This window comes from Aythya ferina (assembly GCF_964211825.1).
Source record: "Aythya ferina genome assembly, chromosome: 9".
NCBI lineage: Eukaryota > Metazoa > Chordata > Aves > Anseriformes > Anatidae > Aythya > Aythya ferina.
The window spans coordinates 14,021,928-14,038,840 of NC_140305.1; the positions used below are offsets into that span (position 1 = coordinate 14,021,928).

The window sequence follows — 16,913 nt, forward strand, 5'->3', positions numbered from 1 at the left end:
ATAATTTTCTGAGCAATTGCCTTTTTTCCAGCTGAGGCAGTTACTGTAAAACATTCCTTGGGGAGTGTCAGAACTCTACAGGTGTTACATGTAAGTAAAGTGTTGAAGACTTTAAAAACAAAACAAAACAAAAAAACTTACCTGGATTATATTTGCCTTAGGCTTCTATATTAAAAAAAAAAAAAAAAGCTTTTTTTCCCAACAAAGCTGTAAAAATGCAAGCAACATCCTTTCTAAAGCCTTTGTGTATAAGTACGTCGATGCACATGCACTTTTTTCTTGGCAAGAGGAGCGCTGTCAGAACACACACAGTGGGATGCAAGACGTTCATTGTGTTTGGTGTGTGTGCATGGAGTGGTTCTTTGAAAGTGCAAACTGCTGTGTGAGAGGCGTTGGAACCACATGAAAGGGCTGCAGCTTCGGGGCAGAGCCGTCAGGAGGGTGCTCTCCAGCTTTCTTTTGGCTTGAGCTGTCTCATGAATGGAAGGTGGTGCGCTGCCTTCGGGATGCAGAGGGGAAGTCTCTGCTGTCTGGAAGATTCTTGCTTCCCTCCTGAAGTTGCCCCTTGGTAAGGAAGCTGCATGCCCTGTGCTACAGCCGTGGGGCCTCTCAGCTGGAGCACACGGGAGCACAACTGAGCTGTTAGATTTAGCACGTATTTATTATCTGTTGATGGGTAGTTAGCAACTGCTATTAAGTACAAACCCAGTATTTTTAAGTGTCTTTATGCAAATCAGATTAAGATGAGAACTGTGTAATAAGACCAGTTTCTAAGTTTTTAGTGAGACAAATGTCTAAGTTCTAGACACTTCTTACCTGCTTAGAGCAGTTTAGCATCAGGTGAGCAGCAGGACATGCAGTGCCTGTCCTATTTCTTCCTGGGGCTCCTCACCTTGCACTGTGCTGCTTCTGAGGTGTTGCACCATGTTATTTTGGGTACCAAAATACTGTAATGGCCTGTTGGGATGGGGATGCTTGGTGCTGCCCGCCACCACTGGCTGAATCGAGTTGCAGTCTGTGTTAGCCCAGTCCTGCAGTGGGCATTGATCCTGCCCAGAAGGCTGAGCAGCAAGGGAAGCGCTCAGGAAGCTGGCACCCAGCGGTCCTGGTGTGCTTCTGCCCCTTCCCCAGCTGCTCTGGCCGTGGCACCAAACCTGCAGCATCCCAGTTCTGCCTCGGGCTCAGTCCCTCAGACGGACGAGCAGTGTCAGAGCCAGCAGAAAGCCAAGCAGGTGGCTTTCGAAAGCAGCTCGTGCCCCCCGAGACGCAACTGCAGCAGCAGTGCAGGTGCCGGGGTGTGTTCCTGTATAATTAACGCTAATGATACGGACGGGGGGTTATTTATTACAGGGCAGCTGCCCGTGCTAGCAGAGCGTGTGTGAGCAGCTCTCGGTGCTTCCCGGCACTGGGACAGGGGCTGTGGGGCCGTTGTGCTGCTGCTCGGGGGCTGAAGGCAGCCGAGCTGCCCTGCCCGGGGGGCACGGGGCTGGGGGAGGCTGCAGGAGGTGGGTTCAAAGCTGCAGAGATGCAGGACGGGACACGCTGGGGAGCGGGGGGCACCCACGCTCCTGGATATACCGGCCCTGGCACGGGGAGGTCTCCCCACCCACGGCCGGGTTAGGAGTCTTGCCCCAAAACGGTTTTTCCCGTGTCAAAAGGATTTGGCAAATTGAGGCCCAAATTTGTACTGACACGACAACAGCTTCAGGCAAGCCAAATCTCCTGCCAGGGGTTCATCAGGCTCTCGGGCTCTCCAGGACCAGGCATTTATTGCAAGAAGCTCTTGACCCTCATGGTGTAGTCGAGCCCTGGGAGGCTGGAGACATCGCAAGACCACCCTAGCCTAGTCAGGGGCTCGTTTGGCTGCTAGGAGAGGACCTGGTAAGGTCTCTTGTGTGCGTGGGTCCTGCTGGGCCATAGACAGGACTCTGGCAGGCTCAGGAGCAAACTTTAGTGGCCTGTTTGTCTCTGCTGAGCCTGCCTGTGACAGATTTACGCGGGCATTTCTCCTGCTCTGCTGCTTCAGCAGGCGTCGCCGCCCTTTTCTGCTGGTTTGATGGCTGGTGCTGGGCAAGGGGTGCCAGACAGACTGGCAGATGTCTTCAAACCCACTTTGGTGAGAGGCTGAGTTCTGCCCCTGGCTCAGCATTTTGGCTCTGCTGTGCCCCTCCTTCCCCCCGCTGGCTCCAGCACCCCCTGGCTCTCACCGAGTCCCCCCGGGAGCGAGCAGCTCACGGCAGCCTCGTGGTCGTCTCTCCGAGGTAAGGCTTCAAAGGCAGGGGCAGCAGCGCTGCACTGGGAGAGGAAGGGCTGTAATTAGAGCTGCAATCAAGGTGCAATCAAGGGCTTGCTCGTCCTGCCCCTGCTCGTACGCAGCCTTGCCTGTTTCCTCCTGCTGCCCAGCACGAGTCCGGTGCTCATGGCCTGCTACCGCCTGGCAGATGGATGGCAGCAGGACGGGTCCCCACGTCTGGGGTGCTGGCTGGGCTCCTGCCTCTGTGCCAGAGCATCCTAGAGGCGTCTGACCATGCTCAGGGCTCTGGAGAGCAGCTGGGGACAGGGGCTGCCCTCAGTGTGTCGGGTGGCCTAGCCGAGGAAGCCGCCCGTGCTGGCAGGAGCTGGGCTCCCCGAGTCGGGTGGCAAATGCCCTGGGTCGGGCCGTGTCCAAACAGCTCCAAGCGTAGCGGGGCCTCTGTGTGGCGGCCGGCGTCTCTGGGTAGCAGCAACGCACCGGAGGAATCGGCCCTGAGAAAGTCTGGAAAAACAATAGCAATTGTTCTCTGTCTTTGTTCCCTTCCCTCCCCGGATGTTGCGGCAGAAGGAGCCGCACTCGGCGCCTTGCGGGTGGGCAGAGCGAGCGCAGCTGCTGCTGCCCCTGCCCCAGTGGCACGCTGACCCTGCAAGCTGGAGCCCAGAGGCGTCCTTGTAACGAGCAGCCTTTTTCCAAGAAACAGGCTCGTTAAAATGTGCGCGGCCTCGGCACCAGACGGTAAACATGGCACCGCTCTTTCCAAAGCCTGAATCATCGCAGTTAGAATAATGAGAGCTGTACACGGGCGAGCGATGGCATCGGGCCACGATTCTGTTTGTCACAGGGCGAGACGTTTCCTCGCAGCTACAGAGCCAAGCGGTGTGGAGCAGTGGTGCAGGCGGCGTGGATCTGGTGCCTGGGCTGGGAAAGCTCTGGCATTGCTGGGGCTGGTGGCACCTCCACCTTTTCCTCCCCCTGGGGCGACCCAAGGTGGGCTTCAGGAGGCACAGAGATGCTGTGCCCAGCACTTGCTGCACTGCACTGAGCTCTGAGCAGATCCCCGTGTCCCCTTTTCTGTCCCTGCAGGTCCTCGGTGATCCCAGGCACCTGGGGACATGTCCTGGGGCTTCCCTGGCTTGGCTTCTGCTGTCGGCCGCCGTCTGCGTGCTGCAGGCTGGAGCGTGTGGTCAGCTGCTCGCTGCCCGCATCAAAGGGTCCAGTGCTCCCTGCAGGGTGGCTGTGGGGATCCCTCTGTGCGTGGGGAGCAGCCCCGGGGCGCAGGCGTTACCCCAGGCAGCCTGTGGGGAGGTGCAGCTCATGGGTTGCTCAGCCAACCCCTCCTGCTCGCAATTCCCCACACAGAACATTTAGGTTAGCTGCTGCTCCCAGCAGAGGAAGGCTGGCAGGTTTGTAAAACCCTTCTCTGCCTCGCCTCGCAGCTTGCAGGTGTGCGCTCCACAAACCCCAGGGGTCTCGGGGCTGCCACTGAAGAGATGCAGAGTTGGGACCAGGGAGCAGCAAATGTGTGATGGGAAAGCTTCACCTCCTTCACAGCCTCTGGTTATTCCATTCTCAGAAAGACCCTCGCCAAAGTTAGAGGTCAGGAAGGCTGTCGTGTTGCAGGCAGAACTGCCCTGTCCCCATCACACCCCATCATCGCCTGTCAGTCCCCCCTGGTTATTCTGCCTCCACGTGGAGCCAAGACCTACAGAGAACACACGGAGAACCATTTCCATAGCTTAAATGCTCTTAGGTACTCATCTTTGGTGACTTCTGTTCAAGCAGCAGTGATCGGCCAGAAATGTTTGTGGTCCTGGAGGTGGCTCAGCCCCTGGCAAGGGGCCTGGGTCTGCTGGGGAGAGCGAAAAGGGGCAGAAAAAGGGAAAAGCCACGGTCAGTGAAGGGCAAACAAGGGATCAGGCTGTTTGTCCAGTGTAGAGGAGAAGCAAGGGACGAGTGCTCTGTGCTGGGAAACTGCCAGCAAGACGTGCAGCGCTAGAGCTGCTGTGGGCTTTTTTGATGCCGTTCCTAAAAGCGGTGCCTTTCACAATCCGCCTGGTCCTTTGCCCAAACTTTCCTGGGAAAACCTCTCCAAAATTTCTGGGAATTGAGTTTTTCACAAAGGGGTCAGGTTAATGGCAGTTACGGGCGCTGCACAATGCTGACAGCTTTACTGGTGCGGGGCTTTCTTGTGGGAACTCGGTTCAGAAGGAGAGGAGCTCATGAAGGAGGATGCCTGCCTGGGCTTTCCTCCCCTATCTGATTGCTCCTGTTTGTTGCTGCTTCTCCCCCATTTGTGTGGTGTCTCCCACAGTTTGTGTGAGGACGTAAATGGGAGCTGCTGAAGCAGCATGAGGGGTCTCCACATGTCCTGCAGCAGGGCTTTCCATCCCATGGCGTGGCCGAGGAGTGGGACCCTGTCCCTTTATTCAGCGCCACCACCACGAGCTCTGGCAGTGCTGCTGGATTTGGCCGTGGCCCTGAGGCGTGGTGCTCAGGGGTCCCTCCGGGTTCTGCTGTGGGAGTGCCCCTTACATGTGCTGTATTTTAGGGAGAAGGAGCTCTTGCCACGTGTCAGAATTAAAGACTGAAATGTAACAGTGATCCCCAAAATGTGGCTGTTGTCTGCAAATAACAAATGAGCTACGGTTGTGGAAACGCAGAAGCATCGTCCCGTGTGCAGGGCCCAGCAGTGATCGAGGTGCCCTCCTAGCCCCGTCCTCTGCATGTAAGCTCTGCTTGCTGCATGTTGTCTCCAGCCATGTTTCTCAACCTTTCCTAATCCAGGGACGGCCAAACCTTTTTGGGAGAAGTCCAAGGATCATTTTGTTCAGAGCTGCCACATGGTTTTATTTACCGCCCAGAAGAACTAGGCAAACGTCTTGCTGTTTTTCCTTCTTTCTTCCATCCTCCCTTGGTTGCTTGTGCGCGCAGGAATGTGAGCACACTTAGAGACAATTTTGCAGACGGCTTCCTAACGCTGCTGGGACAAGGAGCAGCTCCTGAACCAAGTGTGGCCGTGGGCTTCTAGAGCCGTCCCCGTGCCTGTGTTCAACATCACGATTTGGTTTCTGTGGGCCAGCCCACGGCACTTCACTCACTCTCCTTTACTGTGCCAGGTTCCCGAGGCCAAGAAGGGTGAAATTCTTTAGGACCACCAGTGTCCCTCTCCTTGCTGCCCTCAGCCTCAAGCTTTGGGGCCAGCCCTGTTTGTTAGCAGCGTGTGGCTGAAAAGCAAGCCCATGCTGCTGGGCTCAGTGCTGCCTTGCTTCTCCTTTACGCTGACAAACAGCGATTTTTCTTTCCCAGAAAGAAAAAATTTCCCCAGGAATTTTTCTTCCCTAGGAAGTTCCTGGGTTCCTCCGCTGCTGGAGGGCACAACCTCGTGTCTGAAGCTGTCCCCAGCGACTGCTTTTTGCCCAGGGATATTCTCAAAGGTGGCTGCGTCCCCTTGGGAAGACAAAACCCCACTGTTCCTGCGGTGCTGGGACCATGCTGGTCGGCACCAGCGGGAGCTGTGGTCCTCGTGCAGCTCGCACAAGTCCCACTGCTTATGTAAATCCCCCACCGAGGGTGGCGGGGCCGCGCTGCCAGCTCCTGGAGCCGTGTTTAACTGGACACATGTGTGCGGCATGCGGCGGTGCCGAGCCGCCTTTGTGCCAACCTGTCGGGAGGCTGGGGCTGGCAGCCAGCGGTGCCTCTCCTCTGGATGGAGCTGCACAGGCACGATGCCCTAAATCGGGGAGGGGAGCACCCCTGGTGGCACAGAGGTGCCCGGGACTATTGGGCAGCTCCGGGCACGGGGCAGCTTGTAGCAAGGCTTGGGGCCGAGGTGCGTGTTGGTGGGTGCAGCTCTGGCTGTTCCTCCCCGACAAAAGCCCGGGTTTTGCAGCGCAGCTCTTTGTCATTTTGCCCTGGCTGTCAGTTTTCTATTCTGCCGTTTGCCTCGCAGGAAGACTTTGGGGGGGGAGGGGGAGAGCTAATTTCAATTGTTCAGAGGATGGAAGTAACTTGTTTTGTGGCTAGAGAAAACGAGCAGAGCTTGCTGTGCGCAGGGAGTTTTTCCACTGCTGTCTCTCGTTTTAATACTGTAACCTCGAGGGCTTCCAAAGTGGTGTGTGGCACGTTTCTGCCCTCCTCGCAGCAGATTTGCTCCTGCTACCTGGCCGTGGGCTGCGAGCTTTGTGATGGGCATGGCCAGAGTGGCCATGCATCACCTGCACTGAGGGAAAAATCCATCTTGTAGGGCCTGGCTGTTTTTTGGGTAGGGTTGGGTGGACTAGAGTGGATGGTGGATCTCCCCTGTACAGGCTAGGATCTTGCTCAGAAAGCAGGGGGCTTTTGGGTACAGCAAGGTGCCCACCTTGGCCTCCACATGCAGGGGCGGCTCTCCTACCTCTCCCCACGTGACCCCAGAAAAATGAATCACCAAAACCGAAAGGAAGCAAAGAAAAAAAAAAAAATCCCTCCCCAGAGCTGCCTTCCAGAGGGTTGGGCAAAAGATAAAAGCTCCGCGAGGAAACGGGGCTCCTCCTCTCCCCCCGCGCCTTGCCATTTAAATGTCTGCACACAGGCTGAGCCCACACTGCCCTGCAGCCTCCTCGGCAGCCCCAGCACCCGGCATGATGCCCACGCAGGGGGACTCAGGAGATGGGTGTTAGCCCCCAGACCACAGCAGCTCGGCCCTGAGCAGTGCTCGCAGCGGCCCCACGGGAGGACCATGCGAGGGCACTGGGGGCTGTGAGCATCCATCCCTCCATCCATCCGTCGGGGTGGATGGACCCCCTGCGGCCAGCCCCCCATGTCGGCCTCGCTGCTGCTCTGGGCCGTCCTCCTCCACTGGGCCTCCGGCGGGGGCCTTGCCCGGGGCGGCAGGACGTGGCAGCACTGCACAGGTAGGAGCCGGGGTCGGCGGCACGGGAGGGCAGCTCGGAGGCGTTAGTGGGAAATACTGGGGGGCTTTCAGCTCCCCGTGCTGCCGGAGCAGCCCCCAGGAAGTGTGCTGTGCTGCAGGGTGCCCCATACCAGGCATGTTTGGATACCCCTGTGGGTTGTCTCGGGGTGACGGATGCATCCTAAGCCCTCCTGGTGGCAAAACTGCCCCGGGAGGTTCCTGTCCTGTCCCTCCAGCTGTGGAGCCACTGCTTCCACTGCCCCTCCTGCACCCTCAGCCAGCAGCGTCCCACGTCCCCTGGGTCCGTGCTCCCACTGCAGAGCACGGTCCCGGTGGCTGCTGATCGTTAGCAGCAGCTGATGTGGGAGGCAAATTGGGACTCACGTCTTTGGTTTTAGCTGGAAACTGCCTCAGCGAGGACATGGCCCTGCCTGCCTTCTCCAGGCACAGCCTCCAGCCTTTGGGCTAATCCCTTCCGCCCTTGGGGCAGCCCGGGGGATGCTAAGCCCTTCTGCAAACCTGAGCCTGAATTCAGCTTGTGCTATTTGCTTGAGAAAAAAAGTAATCAGAAACCGGTTGTATCCTGACAGCCATGCGCTTTTTTCTGGTTCTTTCCTAAGCAAAGTACCTGGGCAGGGTGTGCTTCCTCACCCCAGCTGTTTCAAGCCCACTACGTGCCCAGCCAGCCTTGCTGATGGCTCCCTCCTGCTTGGCCTCCCCTCTGTGCTTAAGCAGAAGGGATTTTGGTACAAATGGGGACTAAGGGCCCACAAGCTGGATGTGTGACAAGCAGAGGGCCACTGCATGGACCAGCTCCTGGCAGGAACACGCTCTGTGTGGGGGCTCGGAGCTGCCTGTTCCCCAGCTGCATGCAAGCAGGGGTTTGTCTCCCAGTGCCGTTTTTTCAGCTGGGTGGTGCCCAAGGGCTGTGCGTGTTCTTTTCTCATCTGGGGGAAAGTATAATTATTTAATGAGAGATTTTCGCATCCGCTGGGGAAGTGCCTGTGTGCAGCTGGGGCTGGGGCAGGGACTGCTGTGCCCCCTGCCCTGGGGACGGGAGCAGGAGCCTGTTGTGCCAGCACACTCGTGGGCACTTCCCTGCTCTCCTGGCTCTGGCTGTGGGCTCTGGTGCCAGCTGGACAGATGGGAGCAGAGCCCTTGGAAGCTCGCAGAGTGGGGATCAGCACGTGGAGTGCTTCATGCCATCAAGACCCCGCCACAGCATCCTGCCTGTGGGGTGGGGAGGCCGGCCTTGGCCCCTGCGGTGTTGCAGAGCGCTGTAGCCAACGCTGGACATAGGTTTGCTGCCCTGAGCGAGCAGGGGAGCTCCAGGGCAGGGCGGCTGGCACAGCCGTGACGTGTCCCGCGGTCTCTCTGCGTAGACCTGCGCCCGCTGGACATCCTCTCGGAGGTGGTGCCGGCCGGCGGCCTGGCCCGCGGCCTGCGGGTGTTCCAAGTGCAGGGGGTGCGCGGACTCCAGCTCGGCACCGCCTGGCCCCGGGCCTTGGGCTTCCCCGCCTCGCGCCTCTTCGTCCACTGCGACCGCTTCCCTGAGGAGTTCTCCATTATCGTCACCCTGAGAGTCCTCAACGTCCCCACCAAGGTAAGCGCCGCCGCTGGGGGCTGGGACCGGCCCCTGTTGCTGGGTGTGAGGCTGGGAGAGGAGCAGGCAGACCTTCCCTGGCCTCCTCCTGCAGAGGAACGAGTACATCTTCACGCTGATGGCCGAGGAGAGCCCCAGCGTGCTGGTGGGGCTCCGCTACGCGCCCAGCAAGCTCCACTTCCTCTTCTGGAGCCAGGAGCGCTCCAGCGGCTGGCAGACCCGCGTCACCTTCCGCAACGTCTCCCTGGCGGACAGCCGCTGGCACACACTCGTCCTGGCCGTCTCCGGCCAGTCCTTCTCGCTGACGGTGGACTGCAGCAGCCCCAAGGACGTGTAGGTCGGGGGCAGCTCCTGGGGGGCTCGGGGGAGAGGTGCTGGGGGACGCAGAGGGCAGGGCAACCACTCTGCTGGGTGGTTGTGTCCCCCAGTCGCCACCACGACGTTATCATCCTCTGCCTGCTGCAGGGTGGTGGAGACACCATTTCCAGCTTCTCTGTCTGTGAAGAGAGCCAGATTTTACCTGGGCAACAGGAGGAGAAGGAAAGGCTTGTTCACGGTAGGTGTCCCTTGTGTCACTAGGTCGCTGCGGGGCAGGGGTCCCCAGGCAGAGCAGGGTGCAGGTGCTGTGTGCATGGTCGCGGGGAGACCTCTGCTTGGCTGGCAGCCCGTGGCCTCCTGGCTGCATGGACTCTACGGGACAAATGTGCAACAGCTGGTGGCACAGTCTCGTTAATACAAAAATTACACCTGGGCCTGCCTGGTGAGAAGTGGTGGCAGCAAAAGCCTTCTGCAGCTAACACAGCCCCTGCCAGTGCTCCAGCCATGCCAGCTGTTAAACTGCCCAGGTCAGAGGTTTTGGCACGTAACGTTGATCTGAGAAACATGTGTGAATCACACTGAGTTGCAGCCTGGGAAGGAGGGAAGCAAACAGGAGTCTGGGGGGAAGCTCAGGACATGAACCACCTGCAGCTTCCATTTCCCAGCCTCATGGGACTCGCTCCTGTTCCCCTGCTCCTGCTTTCCCAGGGTCTACTGAGGCAGCTTGTCCTGCTGCCAGGAGCTGACGCCACCCCTCGGATATGCCCGGCTGTGAATTTTGAAGCAGCCACGCTCTCCATCCCCGCTGTTCTCCAGGACGTGCCAGTGAAGTCAGCGAGCAACGAGGTGCTGAAGTACCCCTACGGTCAGTGCTTGCCAGTGGGTGCTCGGGGCACTTGGCTCTGTCCTGCCAGTGTTGCAGGGGGCTTGTTGCATGTAGGAGGGCACGGAGCAGCAGCATTTCCTAAGAACCCTGGAAGTCTCCCCTGGGGATAACAGAGAGAGATCAGGGTGGCTTGAACTTCGGAAAAGGAGGAGGAGAAGCCGGGTAGCTCAGGGGGCAGGTGGGCACTGCTGCAGGTTGAAGGGGACTGAGGTCCAGGTGAATCCAGCCTGAACAGGAGAAGTGAGACTTGAGCCCCCCCAGTAACACAGTGGACATGGGCTCACACTGCTGGTGCCAGCAGCCCCCCGGGTGCCAGCAGCCGGCCATCTGGCTCGGGGTCAGGATGCTGTGTTCCCTGGTGCCCACCGGGATGTTCAGCCTGCTGTGTGTCTTGGGGTGAGCCTCTTCCTTCCTCCATCACATGCATTAAGGGTGCCTGCCTTGCTCCTGTTTGTGCCCAGAGACTGACATGAAGGTGACCCTCGGGTCCCGTCCACCCTGCACCAAGCAGGAGAAGGCGCAGTTCTGGTTCAACGCCCCCCGGAGAGGGCTGTACCTCTGTGACGGCAGCACCTGGATTTCCATGCTGGAAGGTACTGGTATGCTATGCATGATGCTTGCCGGGAAAGGGGAAGCTCTTCCAGCACGAGAGGAGCAGAGATTCACCCTTGGTGACACTGGGGGGCAGGAACCAAGGACGTTGACAACCAGCAGGGTGATACAGTGGGGTTGTCCCTGCATGCCTCCCCGTCTGTGCCCATATCCGTACTCTCAGTGCAGCTCTGGATTCACTCACACAGTGTCTGTGCTGTCTGTCCGTGCTGTGCTGTCTGTCTGTGCTGTGCTCTCTGTCCCTCCCAGTCCTCCTTAGGTCAGTCTGCCCGAGCAGGACAGCTCTGGCCACCAGGTGCTGTGCTGCACATGTCTGGGGTGCTGGGCTGCTCCCTGCTGCGGGTCCCCAGTGTGTGAGTGCTGCTGGTGCCAAAGTGCTCGCGGATAGAGGGGAAGGAGCAGAAGGACTCCTCAGCCCCTGGAGATAGCGGGGCGAGCAGTGGGAAGGTGACAGTGGCAGGTCCCCATGTCCTTCCAGCCCTAGTGGCCTTGGTGCAGAAAATAGTGGGGCAACACTGGAGCACCCAGGCCTTGCAGGAAAGGGGATGGACTTTGAAAATAAAACTCACATTTCACCCACATGCTCACAATTACCAAAATCCATCTCCAGACAGTCATAGAATAACCCAAATTGGAAGGGACTCACAAGGATCATCACTCAGGAATACCTAAAAATGAAGGTGTGTGTGAGGGCATTGTTCCTTCTTACACTGCAGCAGCCTGGGTGCCGCGACCACCTCCCTGGGCACCGGCCTACCCAGGCTTCAGCGTGAGAGCATGGAGCAGGAGGCACAGAACAACCAAGTCATCCTTTGTCCCTCTTCTGGGGCTTTTCTTAAGACAGCAACCATGTGCTGGGTTTGGACGAGCTTTTTGCCTTCTCCAGGAGCTGGCAGTGGTTGGTTTCCCCATCCCTGCCTACTTCTGGAAGCCATCAGGACTTGTACCATGCATCTTGGTGCTGGGCGCATCTCACAGCAGGGCCATCCAGTTCTGAGTTCTCCTTTCTGTTGGTTTTGTAGCCAAACAGCGGCTGGACTATGTGGAGGAGCACCAGAGCCTGGTGACCAACTCGGAGACAATGGGCATCGAGGTCTTCACCATCCCGAAGGTGGGACTCTTTGCGGCCACTGCCAACCGGTACACCCCCCCGGGGTCAGCTGTCTACAAGTGGACTGACGGGAAGTTTGTGCCCTACCAGAACATCCCCACCTACCAAGCTCAGTCCTGGAAGTATTTCACCATAGGGAAAAAGGTGAGTCTGCCTGGAAAGTTGTTTCAGGGCTGCGCCAAGCTGCACGTGGACCATGCTGGCTTCCCTTCACCTAGCCCAGGGCAGACCTGTGTCTCAGGCATGGTGCAGGGGGTAAATCCTCATCGCCTGTGTCTTTGACAGAGTCACACTGATGCATGTATTCACCAGGTTAGGGTCCATCCTAGGGACGGCCCCCGGTTTGCTGAGGCACAGCTGCACCCACCCAGGAGGCAACCGTCAGCCCCCAATGCTGGCAGGATCTTCCTGCGGGGTCATCCCCTTGCAAGGAGCTCCAGGCCAGGCAAAAAAAAATCATCTGCTGAGAGCTGCAGGGGTCCCAGGGGAGTTCAGATTGTCCCTACCCTGCTACCACCTCTCCTGGCTGCAGGGTTTTTCTTTGGCCTGGAAAATATTTTATTTCAGGGCACCATTATCATTTTTCCTGTTGTCATTTTACCTGTGATTTTTTCTTCTGAACAACCTTTCCCCGTGGGAAGCCTCCCAGCCACCCAACCCATCCTTGCCCTGCCCGTGCTTGTTATGTGCCCCCGTGAGAGGAGAAAAACGAGATGTCCCGGCTTGTTATTTTTCAGATCTTCCTAGCAGTGGCTAATTTTGAGCAGAACGACAGGGGTCAGGAGTTCTCTGTAATATACAAGTGGAGCCACAGGAAGGAGAAATTCATCACCCACCAGAGGATCACCACACACAGCGCTAGGGACTGGGAGGCATTTGTCATTGAGGGAGAGGCTTTCCTCGCGGTGGTCAACCACAGAGAAGGTACCCAGCCCTTATTCCCTACTGGCACGGCTCAGCTACCTGCTTGGGGCTCAGCTACCTGTGGGGCAGGCATCCCACACTGCGGGGGGTGAATGGGTCAGTGCTGGGGCCCTGGCTCTGCAGGACAACACCGGCCTCGTTTGGGTCCCGGGCTGGTGGCACTCCCAGTGTCGGACCCCAGTGCTTAGGATGAGACCTGCTGGCACAGCAAGGCCCCATGGGGGGGCTGCACACATCATGCAGGGGTTAGGACCTTCATGGCTGAGCCAAGCTGGATCTGTTCCCTTCAGGAGCTGGAGTTCAGCCTCTGCAGAGTTGCCTCTCATCCACGCGGCCGTTTCCTGCAAGCCCCATTCCTCCCGGAGCCCTTTGTGCCCCATTCTCTTCTGTTGCAATGAGGATCACCCATAAACCCTATAAACTTGTGGTCCTGCTGCTGCTCACTCCCAGACACACCAGTGGGACCTAGCCAAGGGCAGAGGTGCTGAGAGAGCATGGGGTGAAAAGGGACCAGGGAGTCCGCCCCTCCTCCTGGGACGGGGCCAGCTTTTTGTTGGAATAATAATAAATAAATAGGTAATGATTAGGCTCTGGTTGGAGCTTCAGGAGGTTTCCAGGCTGGCCACCACGCCAGGGGCAAGTGGAGATGCCCCCAGGGTCCCCTCCTCAGGGGGTGAAGGGCTTCCAAGCGGCAAGGCTGGCAAATATTGCCTCGTCTGACCTGCTTCTGGATCTTTATTCTGTTCTTTCGTCACTCTACATGTCCTTGTCTCCCCCAGGGAATAACCACAACATAGACAGTGTGATATACAGGTGGAACCCCCAGACCGGGCTCTTTGAAACCAACCAAACCATCCCTACCTCTGGTGCCTATGACTGGGAATTTTTCACCATTGGGCCATATTCCTTCCTGGCCGTGGCCAATACATTTAATGGCACATCCACAAAGATCTACTCACACATCTACATCTGGCTCCGTGGCTCTTTCCAGCTCTTCCAGTCTATTCTGGTAAGGTTACCCACTGGTCAAATACTGCTTCTCAGTTCCCCTCTGGGTTGAGACAAGCCTGGGAATAATTTTGATGGCTGGTCCTCTTTAGTCCTCTGAAAAGGTAGCAAGAGTTTCCCACTGGTTCTCCCCTAGGAATTGACCAAGGGAAGTTTGTCTTCTTCCTTGGAAGGTCTTAAGACCGGGTAGCATCCACACTGCACCCCTGTCAGGTTCATCACACTTCCTAGCGTGCTTGGCTTGCAAAAGGCTTGTCCCATGTGATGCTTCTTGGGTGGCTTCTTTCCCCTCAGACCTTTGGTGCTGCCGACTGGGAGGTCTTTCATATCGGGGACAGAGTCTTCCTGGCTGTCGCCAACAGCCACAGCTACGACAGTGGGATGCCAGTGCCTTCTAATTTCTATGCCATCAACTCCTCCATCTATGAGCTGAACGTCACAGCCCAGATGTTTGTCAAGTTCCAGGATCTCCTCACCTACAGGTACCTGTGCAAAGAGCCGGGGTGCTCCTCAGCCTGTGGTATTACTCTGAGCACCCCAAACTGCATAGGGGTCTCCTGGAGGGCCCAGAGAGTTCACGGGGGCTCACACGCTGCTGGAGCGTGAAACTGATGGGGAGGGCAATGGGAGACGAGGCCTGGGCACTGAATCCCAGTGGGAATTAAGGGAAGGCCCTGGATTTGAGAAGAAGGATGGATTTCCTTTCAGGAGCAGCCTGGGAAGACTGGGGTTTCCCAGACCTGGAAGGCTGGGGCTGGGGCTGGCCGGGTGCCTGGGAGTGGGGTCAGAGCAGGGTGGCAGGGCTCGGTGTGGGGTCGGTGCATCTCACCCGCCTCTGCCTGCTTCATCCCCCAGCGCCCTGGACTGGGAGTTCTTCTCGATGGGGGACGACTCCTTTCTGGTGGTAGCAAACTCCTTCGATGGCTTCACCTTCTCTGTTAACAGTATTATCTACAGGTACTGCTGCATGGCTGGGGCAGGGCGAGCTCTCCAACAGACCTGGGGGCAGCAGGAGGACACGGGCACTCCTGTCCCTGCCTGAGGGGCCGGGTCCCAGCCTCGTACCTGCACTGGCTGGCTGGGGGCAGGACACCCCATGGGGAAGGCACAGCTGTGGGAATGGGCGGGTGGCTCTTTGCTCTCCTGGAGAGAGCACAGGGAGGGTGCAAGGGGAGACAGATAGGCCTGCTCCCTGTCTCTGCACAGGCCTCCAGGCAGGAAGGGAAGCCCTCACCCTGAAGCACTGCATGGAGGTGGAAGGTGCCAGGCTCCAGGTCCGGCTTTCCTGCCCATTTTTAGTGCCCCCGGAGCTAACTGCCCTCCCCGTGCAGGTGGCAAGGCTATGAAGGCTTCGTAGCAGTTCACCACCTTCCCACCGTTGGCTGTAGAGACTGGGAGGCGTTTAACACCACCGAGGGCTCCTACCTCATCTACTCCAGTGCCAAGGAGCCACTTTCCAAGGTGCTGAAGCTGAAAACCACATGAGGTGGCCGAGGCGTACTCAGCTCCTTGCCAGGACTGGGACGAGCAAGGGCATGGAAGTGGGAAGACCCCAGCCCGGGACAGACGAAGCCCAGGGACAACTGCAGCATCCACCCGGGGACGGCTGGCTGTGCATGCCACAGGGCAGAGAGGAGGACAGGAGCTGCCGGGCTCAGCAGCCTCCAGCCAGGAGGGTCCCAGAGCCCTGCTGTCACGGCCAGAGCTCGTGCAAAGCCAGGGAAGAAAAAGCCCGAGCAGAGCGTGTGCTCTTGGGTCGGGCATGTGGCAGCGGGGAGAAAACGACGTGGGAGAAGGTGGGGAAAAGTTGGCTTCAGCTTGGCTCTGGCTGCCCGACACCAGGGGCCCCAAAGCTGGCGAGCATCCCCTGGCCCCACACGGCACGCCGTGCCTCGTGCCTGGGCTGTCTCAGGGGGTCCCTCTTGGCACTACCGCCTGCTGACCCTCCCCTCCACCGTGGCTGCTCTCGGTTGTCCTCGCTGAGAGACGTGTGTGTATTGTACAAACCCACGGACCCGCTGCACAGCTGCAGCTGGCAGGCAGAGGCATTTGTCACGGCCGGCATTGCCTAGGTGGCAGGGCAGGCGCGCTCCTGGGCACTCATCCCGAGGGTTTTGTGGGTGTGTGTCGGCGTGTTGCTGGCCTCCACCGCCTTGTCTGGTCCTTACACCCCTGTGCGCAGGGTTAGGGATGCTTTTCCTCGCCTTTATCTGGGGTGATCTATTGTTTAACCAGGGCTCCAATAAACTGTGTGCACCCCTCCATGAAAGCTGCAGGAAGTCGAGCTGCTCTGCCCACAACGGGGGCCCCTCCTTTGGTCCCTAAAACCCCTCCAGGTATCCTCGGTCTCTCCTTGGCTCTGCAGGACCCCTGGGGGCTCCCAGGGCCTCACGCAGGCTGCAGGGAAGACATGAGGATGGGACGCAGCTCATGCCTTCTCCTGCTTCCTCCTGAGCATCCCCCAGCCTCCCCAGTCCCAGGTCTCCTGCTTGGGCCTCCTTGTTCGGGTCTCCTTGTTGGCCTCCCCAACAAGGGCATAATGATACCGGCTACCATTTCTTCCAGGACAGCCTAATTTTGATTTAAGGTTAATTGCACGCAGACATAGAGCTGCAGTGATTACAAAACGCCTCCCTCCCACCCGCAGCTCTGCACACCCCACCCAGACACACACGGGGTGCTGCAGGATGGGGGTGTTGAGACGGGCACCACCTGGGAGCCTCTGCCCCTGCTTCCAGCTGCAACGTGGGATGTGGAGGTTTGCAGCTCTGAGTTCCCATCTCAGCAACGCCAAGTGTTAGAAAAGTGGTGAGTCAAGACTCCCGAGATCATCAGGCTGGCTTAATCACCACTGGGTTTTTAAATAACAAGACCTGGAGTTCTTTTACCATCTGGTCCATGAGCTGGTACAAGTCACGTTTCCAAGGGTTTTGCCAAAGCAGGGATTTAGAGATGACTTTGTGTTTTAAGGGAAGCGAAGAGTTTGCTTTAAAGCCCGGCTGTGGGAGCTGGAGCTTAGAGAGGAGCCACTGAATATCCCTGTAAGGGGCAGAAGTAGTGAGGGGATCCCAAAGGTGCCCCCAGTCCTGCTGGGGGTGAGGCAGGTGGACCTTCTTCCCTCCACTATTTGGTGCTCAGCCATGAGTCCCTTCTCCTGCTCTCAGTGGTGGGGGGAGAGCACAAGCAGATACTGAGCAGGCTGTGTTGCAGCCTCGGCACACAGTTTGCCTCCCAACAGCTCCTCTTTTTTATTCCAAACATGACAAGACATCCGTGTGGCCAGTGTTGTGGGCGAGTCTGCGAGTG

General features: G+C 58.2%; 1 protein-coding gene across 1 annotated transcript; it reads left to right on the plus strand.

Annotated features, from left to right (window-relative positions):
* Window positions 1-6,824: 6,824 nt before the first annotated feature.
* On the plus strand, window positions 6,825-15,876 carry TSPEAR (thrombospondin type laminin G domain and EAR repeats). Its single transcript, XM_084529774.1, has 12 exons — window positions 6,825-7,146; window positions 8,528-8,748; window positions 8,843-9,081; window positions 9,214-9,304; window positions 9,775-9,931; window positions 10,414-10,545; window positions 11,587-11,819; window positions 12,413-12,599; window positions 13,379-13,608; window positions 13,902-14,089; window positions 14,463-14,564; window positions 14,939-15,876. Exons 1-12 carry the CDS (start codon window positions 7,053-7,055, stop codon window positions 15,090-15,092), a joined length of 2,028 nt encoding a protein of 675 aa, XP_084385900.1. The 5' UTR covers window positions 6,825-7,052; the 3' UTR covers window positions 15,093-15,876.
* Window positions 15,877-16,913: the final 1,037 nt, after the last annotated feature.